The sequence below is a fragment of the Bombina bombina genome, chromosome 9 (assembly GCF_027579735.1).
Source record: "Bombina bombina isolate aBomBom1 chromosome 9, aBomBom1.pri, whole genome shotgun sequence".
In the NCBI taxonomy this organism is placed as follows: domain Eukaryota; kingdom Metazoa; phylum Chordata; class Amphibia; order Anura; family Bombinatoridae; genus Bombina; species Bombina bombina.
Window position 1 is genome coordinate 62449452 of NC_069507.1, and position 13775 is coordinate 62463226.

The following is a 13775-nucleotide window of genomic DNA, read 5'->3' on the forward strand; positions in this document are numbered from 1 at the left end:
TCCCATGATGCTCAGCCAGCATATAAGCTGGCTGAGCATCATGGGAAATGAAGTTCCAAAAACCTCTGGAGGGCCACGTTTGAGGATGTCTGCCTTAGAACATAAATTATTTAAAAAAATTTTTTTAAAAAAAAATCACTAATGTTGAACACATATTTAAGTAGTGTCCCTTTAAGGTTGCAAATATTCATATTTTTTAGGTAAATGGTACAGGATAGTCACTACTAGCTTATTATAACAAAGGGTTATAGCACATAGGAACATCAAAAATCAAAGTAGACCAGTTAAGCTGGAATATGATACAGTTCCGTCTCGCTTCACTGGATACAAATGTTGTTAGTCACTGCTGCCTCTCCAATGAGTGTACAGCCTACATTCTCACTTACCAAGAGAGGCCAAAACTTCCATGGTCCGCAGTGTGGGCTGGATGTAGAACCACAGTTTCTGAAGGGAGAGCAGCCCCTGCCGCTGAAGGTGCTCCAGCTGAGTAACAAGGATCATATATTCCTTCACTAGAGTTCTCATCGCCGCAGCCAGGGCATGGTTTACTTGTCCGTACTCAAAAGAAGACTTCTCCTCAATAAACCTGTAGACAATAGACCCACAAATAAGTGCAATTTTGGAAAATTACTTTTAATGTTTTGATGGCTAAGTAATCATAGATTTGAAGCCACACGTTTCAGTAATATCAGTTTATATTCCTTTGAAAATAGAAATAATATACTACGTATTCCTTAGAGATTTTCCAATAAATCTGCTTCCATGATTTTTGGTTTATAGAAAAATACCATATTTTTTATTTAAAGGGACAGTCAACACCAGAATTTTTGTTGTTTAAAAAGATAGTTAATCCCTTTATTACCCATTTCCAAGATTTGCATAACCAACACAGTTATAATAATACATGTTTACCTCTGTAATTACCTTGTATCTATGCCTATGCAAACTGCCCCCTTATTTCAGTTCTTTTGACAGACTTGCATTTTAGCCAATCAGTGCTGACTCCTAGGTAACTTCACGTGCGTGAGCGCAATGTTATCTATATGACATACATGAACTAATGCCCTTGAGAGGTGAAAAACTGTCAAAATGCATTCAGAATAGAGGCGGCCTTCAAGGGCTAAGAAATTAGCATATGAGCCTATCTAGGTTTAGCTTTCAACTAAGAATACCACAAGAACAAAGCAATATTGGTGATAAAAGTAAATTGGAAAGTTGTTTAAAATGACATGCCCTATTTGAATCATGAAAGCTTATTTTGGACTTTGACTGTCCCTTTAAATGCTGGTATGGCTATAAAAACTCCAATATAAAATCATAAAATAATTTAAGACTTCATTCAAATAAAATGATTAAAAAAAAAAACACACACACACACACAAAAACACACACAACAAAAAACACTTTTTTTAATTTTAATAAAGTTTTATGAAATGCTTGGCATAAGACTGCCTCTAATCTGAATGCATTTTGACCACTAGAGGGCATTAGTTCACGTGTTTCATATAGATAACATTGAGCTCATGCACGTGAAGTTACACTGGAGTGAGCACTGATTGGCTAAAATGCAAGTCTGTCAAAAGAACTGAAATAAGGGGGCAGTCTGCAGAGGCGTAGATACAAGATAATCACACAGAGGTAAAAAGTGTATTTATATAACTGTGTTGGTTATGCAGAACTGGGGAATGGGTAATAAAGGGATTATCTATCTTTTTTAAACAACAACAATTCTGGTGTTGACTGTCTCTTTAAAGGGATAGTAAACACCAAAAATGTTATTGTTTAAAAAGATAGATAATCCCTTTATTTACTATTTCCCAGTTTTGCATAACTAACACTGTTATAGAAATATACTTTTTACCTCTGTAATTACCTTGTATCTAAGCTTCTGCAGACTGCCTCCTTATCTCAGATCTTTGACAGACTTGCATTTCAGGCAATTAGTGCTGACTCTTAAATAACTCCACGTGCATAAGCACAGTGTTATTTATATGAAACACGTGAACTAACGCCCTCTAGCTGTGAAAAACTGTCAAATGCATTCAGATAAGAGGTGGCCTTCAAGGGCTTAGATATTAGCATATGAACCTTCCTAGGTTTAGCTTTTAAGTTAACTAAGAATACCAAGTTAACAAAGCAAGTTTGATGATAAAAGTAAATTTGAAAAGTTGTTTAAAATTGCATGCCCTATCTGAATCATGACATTTTAATTTGGATTTAACTATCCCTTTAACATTGCCTTTTATACCTGGTGACGGTAGAATAGCTAGATGCTACTGGGAGTATTCTATTCACAAGCTCTTTCACAGACATATCTAGATTTGGATCCACAGAAAAGGAACGTCCCTGGCGTCCCACTAGAGGTTGGGCAGTGATGTAGCGTCCGTCTACTCCAATAAGAACATAAAGCAAGTCCTCTACAATGACAGCTTCCTGCGAGGGCAAGGGGAGGCTGCCTGTGATTATAAACATGGTAAAACACGGCAGGTTATCACTACTGTAAACGGACAGACAAACAAATGCAAATGAAAGATCACTGAAAATATTGTGAAATGCTGCTTGATATCACTAAATCCCATATATAATCCTGAACGGAGTACAAATGTACTTTTTTTTTTTTGCCTATTGTGAAACACTAGCACACACATTCTGCAAAAACTGAGAAGGACTAAAATAAGAGACAATAATGCTTCCCAAAATTACATTCTCTAACAAATAAGAGCATGTCATTTTTAAACTATTATGGCCCTTTAAGGGACTTGTGTGGTATTAATTATTAGAAGGAAACAAAAGTATGCTCACATTTTATCCATAAGTGCAATCAAAATGTGTCAGAGTTAAAGGGACAGTTTACTAAAAAAAAATGTCTCCCTTTTAATTTGTTCCCAATGATCCACTTTACCTGCTGGAGTGTATTCAATTTTCTATTGTTCTCTCCAAGTATTGGTGATTGGTTTATGGACAGATATAAGATAAAGAAGCAGGTATATTTACACAATGTGATAAAGGTAATGAGATCCGATTATACCTACAAGCTCAACCCATTTTATTAGGTTGTGGCTTCAAAACACAAAATCAGCTAATTCATATACACAAATAAGCCTTAAAAAAGCAAAACTCATACATTTTATACTCTGCAGCTGGTAAAAAAAAAAAGTAATTGGAAACACATTAGGGGAAAAACAATTTTATAGTATACTGTCCCTTTAAATGGTATGAAGTTATACATCTTGTTCATTTTAACAAACACACCAGATGTAGTCAACACCATTATGCTGCTACTCGTTAAGCTATTTGGATTGCACTATGAAATCTTAGTTAATTCATGACACATACCTATGGGTACAGTGATGTCTGTGCCAGGGTTAGAGAGGGATATAAAGTCTCCTATTAATGCCGGCCTCTCATACACCCAGGATGGGTAAACAGGGATGGGCTGACCAGTATTCTTTTTGCTTATCTTGTCTCGTAGAAGTTTCCTCATAAGTTCCACGGGCTATGGGGAGGTGAGAATATTACTAATAAGTAGTTCAGTCATTTGGAATAATACACCTCATGTCCTGTAGGGGTTACCACAGCCCTTCAGTTAAATATGTAGCTGAGGACACAGTTACAACTACTCTACATAAATATAGTAAGTTTCTATAAAATACAACCAAGGGACAGTCTAGTCAGAATTAAACTTTTACGATTCAGATAGGGCATGTAATTTTAAACAACTTTCCAATTTAATTATCAAAATTTGTTTTGTTCTCTTGGTATTCTAAGCTCAAAGCTAAACCTAGGTAGGCTCATATGCTAATTTTTAAGACCTTGAAGGCCGCCTCTTATATTAATGCATGTTGACAGTTATTCACAGCTAGAGGGCATTAGTTCACAAGTGGCATAAAGATAACATTGTGCTCACGCCCGTGGAGTTACCTAGGAGTCAGCACTGATTGGCTAAAATGCATGTCTGTAAGAACTGAAATAAGGGGGCAGTCTGCAGAGGCTTAGATACAAAGTAAACACAGAGGTAAAATATATTAATATAAAACAGTGCTGGTTGTGCAAAACCGTGGTATGGGAAATAAAGGGATTATCTATCTTTTTAAGAAATACAAATTCTGGAGTAGACTGTCCCTTTAATGAGGTGGTGGTGTTACATTTTACACACAGATGCTACCTGGGGCCCACTAGCTGCCGATGTGGTCACACTGCCCAGCTGCCTTCTCAGTTCCTCTATCTCCTGCATGGAGATCTTGGATGTACTAGGAGGTATATGGAGACTGCTGCTGGATGCATGACTGCCGGTGAGCTCAGCTCTATCCTTGGCATTCTGCTGCAGGTACTGAAGGGTCTGCAAATATAGAACATGGGTGCAAATTACCAGATTAGCCTAGTACCAGGTTTCCTGACAACTAGGGTTGCCACCTTTCTTGGAAGAAAATACCGGCCATGCTAATTAACATAAATTTGCATAAATAATTGAACAGCATAACTCAAAAACTAAAGCGGATAGGACTGATTTTAAAAGCTCATTTGTTTATAACTAGTATTCATCACACTCAGAAGAAGTTTCACTTTGACCGGGGCTTTCTTTCAATATTTATTCTTCATTTTCTACATTGACGTAAACCTTAAAAATACCGGTCGTGTCGGTAAAATACCGGCTGGGTGGCAACCCTACTGCCAACAGAGCAGACTGTGAGTTTCTGCCATGTATCCTGCAACGTAACAGAGCACTATAGGAAACTCATAAGCTGATGACAATGTTTTACTTGTACTAAAGGATTTGAATATAAACAGATAAATAGGTACATGTAGAACCTTAAAGGGACAGTAAAGTCACAAAAAATCTTTCAGGATTTAAATAGGGCATGTAATTTTAAACAATTTTCCAATTTACTTTTATTACCAATTTTGCTTTGTTCTCTTGGTATTCTTAGTTGAAAGCTAAATCTAGGAGGTTCATGTGCTAATTTCTTAGACCTTGAAGACTGCCTCTAATCGGAAAGCATTTTGACAGTTTTTCACCACTAGAGGGCGTTAGTTCATGTGTTTCATATAGATAACATTGAGCTCCGGCACGTGAAGCTCCTAAGAGCAAGCACTGATTGGCTAAAAATGCATGTCTGTCAAAAGAACTGAAATAAGGGGGCAGTTTGCAGAGGCATAGATACAAGGTAATCACAGAGGTAAAAAGTATATTATTATAACTGTGTTGGTTAAGCAAAATTGGGGAATGGGTAATAAAGGGATTATCTACCTTTTTAAACAACAACAACAATTCTGGTGTTTACTGTCCCTTTAACATCCAAAATGCCTGATAATTCTGTAATCTGAGAACTGTAAAGAGGGTTACTATACAAATACTAAACCAAGCAAGGAGTGACCGTAGTTTGGCCATTGAAAAACATTTCAGCAAACAAGGAGTCAATGATTTTAAAAATATCCCATCTAGCTAGTATTTACTGCAAGTCTATAGAAAAATCTTATAATTACAAGGTGCTAAAAAGTCCCTTTAAAGTTCAATACTGCTAAACAGGAATCAGTGTGCTCAGCTCTCCATAACCGCTCAAACATAATCTATTAGATTTAGGATATATTCTCTTTAATCAACTTGAAATAAAATAGCAATGAGAAAAGGGTGTTTAATTTAATCTCTGTAGATGAATTTTCTAGAAAACAAGTTACATATTATCTGTGCGTTGAACATTAAAAGGGGCATGAAACCCATTTTTTTCTTTCATGGTTCAGATTGAACAAGTGATTTTAAACAACTTTCCAATTTACTTCAATTTTCTAATTTGTTTTGTTCTCTTTATATACTTTGGTAAAAAAAAAAAAAGGATACCTAGGTAGACTTAGAAGCTGTTGATTGGTTGCTGCACATACAGTATATGCCTCTTGTAATTGACTGACCAATATGTTCAGATAGCTCCCAGTAGTGCATTGCTGCTTATTCAACAAATGATACCAAGAAAATTAAGCAAATTATATAAGAGAAATAAACAGTAAATTGGAAAGTTTTTTATAATTATATTCTCTGTGAATCATGAAAAATAATAATTTTGATTTCATGTCTCTTTAAGGCCCTCTGTTTCTTTAGTGCATGGGGGATGTTTTTGTCTATATTATTATTAATATTTTATATTTATCAGGGAAAAGTCATAAAAAAATGCTTATAATAGTTTTATTTCAGTTTTACACCCTTTCAAAAGACAAAAATAATTCATCCTAACCTGTGAGTGAAAACTAAACATCTACACTAAACAAGTAAACCTGTTATTAATCATTAAGTTTGTATTAAGTTTTGCACTATTTAAATCAAAGTTGCAAAGAAAAGTCTACTTTACAATAGCTACCAAAATTACATTTTAACTTTCAATTAACAGACAGTTAATTCCCATCTTACTGATCCTGTAAAAAAAGGACACTGTGACCGCACAGAGCAGTGTAGAATACTATTTTATCTCTACCTAATTGAAGCGCAAGCTAACACAAAGAACACTTTGATGTTTATATTTACGCAAATCTTTTGCTATGTAGTTCTTATTTGGTAATACATATTCCAGAGATATAAAAAGTACTTCGGGCATATTTATCAAAACGCCAATGCCCCTATCACTTGCAGGTTTGCTCAATTGATATTTATAGTACAGTTGTTTAAATCGCTCTTCCCTAAACCTCTACCAGGGTGACTGACAAGCCCTGCTTTACAAGAGCATCGGCTTGAGCAGTAATAAATAAGGGGGAGCAGATAATCTGTGAACCTTGTCCATCTGGACCATGATAAATCTGCCTCTTTGTGTTCCTTTAAAGGGACATTAAAAACAAAATAAATGCTAGATAAAATGATGCAGTCAAAAAAAAAATTAGTCTGAGAATAACAGGTAGATGTATTTTTTAAAGTTTAATTAGTTATTGAAATATTGATAAAATAAGTGTAAAACTTTAGTGTCTATAAAACAATGGGAGCTGCCATGTTGTAACTTAGGTTACCATCTCTGCTGTAGCCAATTAGTGACAGTTATAAATAGGTCACTAGAGTGTGCAGCCAATGGCTGTGTGAAATATAACAATGTTCTGCACTTTCATTTCTAACAGGGACTGAAAAGCTCACAATTTCAGAATGGAATTACAGGAAAGGGGGACACAATACATAATGACAATATATTGCAGAGTTTTTTTTAATTTTATATATATATATATATATATATATATATATATATATATATATATACACACACACACACACACACACACATATACACGATTTATCATTTTATATTACTATCGCAAAGTGTTTAATGTCCCTTTAAGTGTCTATAAGCTAGGAGGGACTCTGTGAGTTATATGACTTTGAGCCAAATATTATCTGAATAAAAAAAGGAGCTAGTATTAAAGATTGAGATTATCCTTGCTCTACGCCTGCTGGAAGAAAAATAATTTCTGCATCAACAAACCCCTCTTGGCTTTACCCAAATGTTATCAATGCATGATTATTAATTTGTCATTCATTTTCACCCTACCTCCTTATCTTCAGTCAGCTTGGAAAGCAAGTATACGAGAGGGTCCAGATTACGTGTATTCTTAGATTTTAACTCTTCATACTTCCTCAGAAAATCTTCTGGTGTCTTGGAAAACTCTGCTATTTTAACCTTCAAATTAAAAAGTATTAACAGTAAGTTATTTTCTTCTCTTCGTTTAATAAAAAGATTTCACTTTTTATAATAGCCTTTTAAAAGAGAATAAATTTGTGTCAGATGCATAAAGTTTGTTCAAGAACATGACATTACTTGCTATAAGAAATCATCACCACATTTTGTGACTTTGCTAAAAGGTATAATACAATGCTTTAATAAAGTTACTGAAACACTCAACTATAATGTAGTAGCAGTAGATACAAAAAGGACAGAAGCGTCACACGGCCCAATATTGTTGGAAACAATCAGTAGAGTGTATGTGATAATTTCACTCACATATGATAGAACACCCCTAGTGGTGTAGATGGAGTAATCTGGGATCAATAGCAGTCACCCAGAAGACTGACCTCCGGCGGATGTGCTGCAATCTGACCGGAGGTCAGTCTTCTGGGTGACTGCTATTGATCCCAGATTGCTCCATCTACACCACTGGGGGTGTTCTATCATATGTGAGTGAAATTATCACATACACTGTACTGATGGTTTCCAACAATATTGGGCAATGTGGCGCTTCTGTCCTTTTTCTATCTACTGCAGATTACTGACCCTGGATCGTGGCCTTGATCCTCTACAGATAGCTGCCTTGATTGTGCCAACCAATTCACCCACACTGATACCATCTATAAGTCTTCCAAGGACTTTTATGCCTTCTGATTTTTAACTGCCTGCTGATAGAACATATCCATTATTGTGTCTATTGATATACCAGTGTTTTATTATTGTCAATCCTTTTGAGGATTTCTAAGTTATTTTTCATTTCATCTTATCTTATCCACTATTGCGTATATTGATATAACAGTGTCAAGGATACTAACCTACCTAGTGACCCATTGTTTCAATTGCGTACTAACCACAACTTTATACACTAAGGGCGCCCCCTATTATCTTTTAATTGTATAATGTAGTAGCCAGATCCACTGACCAACAACATAATTTCTTGACAACGTAAATCATATTTTTGTGCATGTTTAATTTATTACATATATATATACACACACATATATATATATATATGTGTGTGTGTGTTCTGATACAATGACACGTCAGTTGTAGTAAAACTTACTTTGGCACTGTGGGTAGAGACACTGGTGGTAACATAAGGAGTGCGGTTCTTTTGCAGGAGATCGATGTACATCTCGGCTCCCTCTGCACCATGTACACGCAGCAGGCTGATGAGCTCATTAACATCATGATGTATCCGAAACTCACTCATCTTGATATCTTGTGACGGGATAAATTCCAAACTGACCTAATAAGGATGAAAAACAAAACAAAAAAGCATATTAATTTGGCAGAATCCATTATACCTACACTGTATAACCAATTCCCAATTATTCCTGAATATATGAGGACAGTAGTAAAATACAAAAGCACGAAAAATAATGTTAAGAGAAAACGGTTTGCACAAAATATTCATTAGTTAAATATTTAGCCCAACAAAACAAAATAAAATGTTCCGTATCTAATAGTGATTTTTACTTGCTAGTCCGTGGATTACTTGTTAGACCGCATCTTCAATTTTGTATACAATTCTAGTGATATTAAAAGACACATAATGCAAAAATGACATGATCTAATTAGTTACAGCATGTCATTTAAGCACCAGTGTCCCTCCAGCGCTATGCGATTAAGGGGGTTAAATATATAGTTAAATATATAGGTAAAATATCACTCAGGAGCCACAAAGAACTGCTGGTCCTCAAAAGGATACAGCCAATCCATAGAGAGAGTTTACTGCTGCTTATTGGCTTAACAGTATTTTAAAGGGAACCAGCAGTACTCTGTGGTTCCCCATTGTTACTTTAACTATATGTTTAATCCCTTTGCAGGCCTTAAGCATATAGCATTGTAGGGTCCCTAGTGCTAAAATTACATGCTCGATGAATTAGATGCTCACAGAAAGAAAAAAAACCTTTTGTAAGAAAATAAAAGTGATGTACAGGTGATATCTTTAATACTTAACTAATAGTGAATACAACTGCAAGCTTTCAGGACACACTTGAGAATTTTATTTCATGCTCTACGAGTTTTTACACTATAATGTCCTTTTAAACACGTAACCTAAGGTAAACAAGAATTTGTACAAAGTGGGACTACAAAAATAATACAATGTCTAAAAAACATACTTACTAGAAAATAATTCACAAACTGGGACAAATGAGATGAGCCTATAACAGTATTTACATATTTCATTAAAAAAATGTCCCATAAATAAAACAATACTGGAACAAAGAGTTATGATTGTACGTGACAGTAGTATGCCCAGAAATAAATATGCAAAGAACCTACAAAAGCACTGATGTGATACTTGTGACAGAAAATAATTAGGTACCGAAAATACATTAAAACACACAAAATGTATATGTACTGTAAATACCATAAAAACTGATCTATATATATATATATATTTTTTTTTTTAAAGGATAAAGCACTCACTGGACTGTAGACATCAGTGACAAATCCAAACTTTATTGTGTGACGTTTCGGGACCAACAGCGTCCCTTCCTCTGACGACGTGACCTCAGATATGTCACTGATGTCTACAGTCCAGTGAGTGCTTTATCCTTTAAAAACCTACATTCCTTATTACAGCACCCTGGCAAGTTGGAGTTTTGTTGGTGGAAGTGCATATACTATACACCTTGGTTCTATATATATATATATATTGTTAGGGCTGCACGATTAATTGTGGTTGTGGTTTTAAACCTCGATTAATCGCAGTGGTTTAAAAACCGCAAGAGTACGCAATTTTTAGCCCCGCCCAGAAGTGACATCACTCGCACATATGACGTGTCTCTCCCTCTGAGCAGTCAGCGTTCCTGGGATGGTCCTGGGGAGGAGGGGCGGGACATAGACTGGGAAGGAGGTGTCTCCAGCATGTGATTGGTGGACTGGTGTTACTGTAGCATGAGAGTGGCCCATCAGAATTTAGCACAGACACCGACTTTTTCATTACAGGCGGTGGGATCATGATACTTCCTGTTTTAGCTGAGAGGCTAAAACTCTAATAAAGTACCGCTTTATTATGCACTGTGTTTTAATTTGAAATAGTATTTTCTAAGCTGCCTCCCAGGGACCTCAGTGCATTTTAAACATTAGAACAAGTTAATATTTTTCCTTAGATATGAAGATGTGGGGCTCACAGGAACTGTAGTTACAGAACAGGAAGTATCACGATCCATCCCACAGCACCGCCTGTAATGAAAAAGCTGGTGTCGTGTCGCTGCTAAATTCCGATGGGCCACTCTCATGCTACAGTAACACCAGTTCACGTGTGCAAAATTAAGGCGTTATAGTCATTTATAAGAAAATTGCGATTCCACCCCCACATATAGCCCAGCCATAATATATAATGACTTGCATTAATTCGTAGAATATATATTTAAAGTGATGGTAAATCCAGGCATTTAAAAAATACTAGGATTTAACATCAGTAAAAATCAAGGAGCATTTAAGTGATGAGATCTAAAAAATAGGGCACTAAACTTAGCGGCTCCGGCAGCCCACGGCACATCGATCTTTCTGCATACAGAAACCTGTCAGTTGACACGCACAGCTATTGGTTCAGAGGTGCAAACGTCACCTTATTGAAGGAGACTGATGTGCCGTGATCAGCCTGCGCCGCTGAGTTTAGAGCTGTGCAACGGCACAGAAAGGGCGAGTTTAGCACCCTATTTTTTTTTAGATCTTATCACTTAAACTCCCCTTGATTTTTAGTGATGGTAAATCCTAGCGTTTGTTAAACGCTTGGATTTACCATCGCTTAAAGACTATTGACCCTTCACTACTCACAAAGGGGTTAAACACACAGTAGAAGTACTGCTAGGGACCTGCAGAGCACGGAGCATGACTTCAATGTGGAACTAGAGCTGTTGATTAACTCAGCTGCAATTTCCACTCTGGACGCTTCACAGGGGTTAGACACACAGTAGTGCTGGGTTAATAGTCTTAAAATGATATGCTCTAGCAAATTAGAGCATACAATTTTTCAACTATTATGGCCCTTTAAAGGAATACTAAAGTCTTTTTTTTTTAAACATATGTATTGTACAGTTTTCTCCACATAAACTTTTACCAGCCAGGGGTGTTATGAAGTAACTGGGGGGGCAGTGAAATAGTTTGCAATATCATAACATTTTCTCTTACTTATAAATGTCACTTAAAGGGACACTAAACCCAAAATAAAATCTTTCATGATTCAGATAGAGCATGCAATTTTAAGCAACTTTCTAATTTACTCCTATTATCAATTTGTCTTCGTTCTCTTGCTATCTTTATTTGAAAAAGAAGGCATCTAAGCTAAGGAGCCATCCAGTTTTTGGTTCAGACCTCTGGACAGTACTTGTTTAATGGTGGGTGCATTAGCCACCAATCAAGCAAGCACAACCCAGGTTGTGAAGCAAAAATGGGCTGTCTTCTAAAGTTACATTCTTGCTTTTCAAATAAAGATACCAAGAGAATTAAGAAAAATTGATAATATGAGCAAATTAGAAAGTTGCTTAAAATTGCATGCGCTATCTGAATCATGAAAGAAAACATTTGGGTTCAGTGTCTGTTTAAGCTATCCAAAGCACTAATTAATTGCACAATTTAAGACAGATTAATTTAATGATAATTTGTACAGAAAATATTAAAAAAAATATTAGCTAATTTTAGATTAAAGGGTCAGAAATCCACACATTTTTCATTTGTGATTAAAGGGACATGAAACCCAAAATTATTCTCTAATGACTTTGACAAAGCATGCAATTTTAAACAACTTTGCAATATACTTGTATTATATAAATTGTTTCATCTTCTTGGTATCCTTTGTTGAAGAAGTAGCAATGGAGCACTGGGAGCTAGCTGATCGCACGGGTGGAGCCAATAAGATGAGGCATTTATGTGCAGCCACCAATCAACAGCTCCTGATTATACCTAGGTATCCTTTTCAACAAAGGGTATAAAGAGAATAAAACAAATTAGACAACGGAAGTAAATTGGAAAATTGTTTAAAATTGACATGCTCTATCGAAATCATAAAAGAAAAAAAATGAGTTTCATGTCCCTTTAAAATAGAACATGCAAATTTAAACAACTTTCTAATTTACTTAAATTATAAAATGTTCCTAGTTCACTTTGTATCCTTTTTTGAAAAGCAGGGAAGTAAGCTCAGGAGCCTGCACGTCTCTGGGGCACTATATGGCAACAGTTTTGCAAGAATGTCATCCATTTGGAAGAGCACTAGATAGCAGCACTATTCCTGCAATATAGTGCTCCACACATCTACCTAGGGTATCTATTCAATAACAAAAATAATATGGGAACAAAGCAAATTTGATTATAGAAGCAAAATGTAAACATGTTTTTAAAATGTATCACAAAATATATTTTGGGGTTATATATCCCTTTAATAGTAGCCTGGTAGTCAGCAAGATCAGCCTTGTGGTGTGTCCATAAATAGGTCCTAGGGAGAACACGAATGATATTTTAGCAATATCTTGCAGTGGTCAGTAAGGTTCAAATATGTAAAAGCTTCAGTACTGACCAATCAATCACTGTGCAGCATGTTGCACCCTCACCTCTCTGGGCAGTAAACAAACCACCATTTTCAGAAATAAATTACATTAAAACCAGAATAAAAATGAATGAACATTACACAGTTTTGAGGGCGAGTGCAATGACCAAGCAGGACAGTCTATGAATAGTTTTGCTGGACAATCAAGTAGATTCTTAAAGACCAAAAAAACGAAACATGCTTTTGAGGAATAACAGTTAGAATATGGTCCTGTACAAATTACACCATTAACCCACTAACTGCCAGCAAATAAAAAAACGAGCTTTGAGTCCTCCCATAAAGTAGCCAGCGCTGTCAAACTACGAAAGGACTCACCTGTCACAGAAGGCTCGAGGGCTGCATGACGGGCACAGAGGCCTCTCTAGAACCACTACATCCGGAAAATGATCAGGGACATTGAATACTGGGCGGGGTATCCATGACAACACGCGCAGCTGTCTAGGTTAGAAAGTATGGAAAGCTAACATCATAACGAGACGTGATCCGCAAATTATAACGGAAGTCGGAAGTAGTGGAACGCAAAGATACCG

At 36.0% G+C, this 13775-nt stretch overlaps 1 protein-coding gene across 1 annotated transcript in view; it reads right to left on the reverse strand.

Moving 5' to 3' along the window:
• TUBGCP2 (tubulin gamma complex associated protein 2) overlaps window positions 1-13711 on the reverse strand; it is a 54628-nt gene extending 40917 nt beyond the window's left edge. Inside the window, exons 1-7 of the mRNA XM_053692159.1 lie at window positions 13561-13711; window positions 8752-8937; window positions 7515-7643; window positions 4166-4339; window positions 3337-3496; window positions 2249-2456; window positions 387-586 (exon numbers count right to left, since the gene is read on the reverse strand). Coding sequence (XP_053548134.1) covers window positions 387-586; window positions 2249-2456; window positions 3337-3496; window positions 4166-4339; window positions 7515-7643; window positions 8752-8901 — 1021 coding nt within the window. The 5' untranslated portion in view covers window positions 8902-8937; window positions 13561-13711. The remainder of the gene's footprint in view (window positions 1-386; window positions 587-2248; window positions 2457-3336; window positions 3497-4165; window positions 4340-7514; window positions 7644-8751; window positions 8938-13560) is intronic.
• Between the last annotated feature and the right edge of the window lie 64 nt (window positions 13712-13775).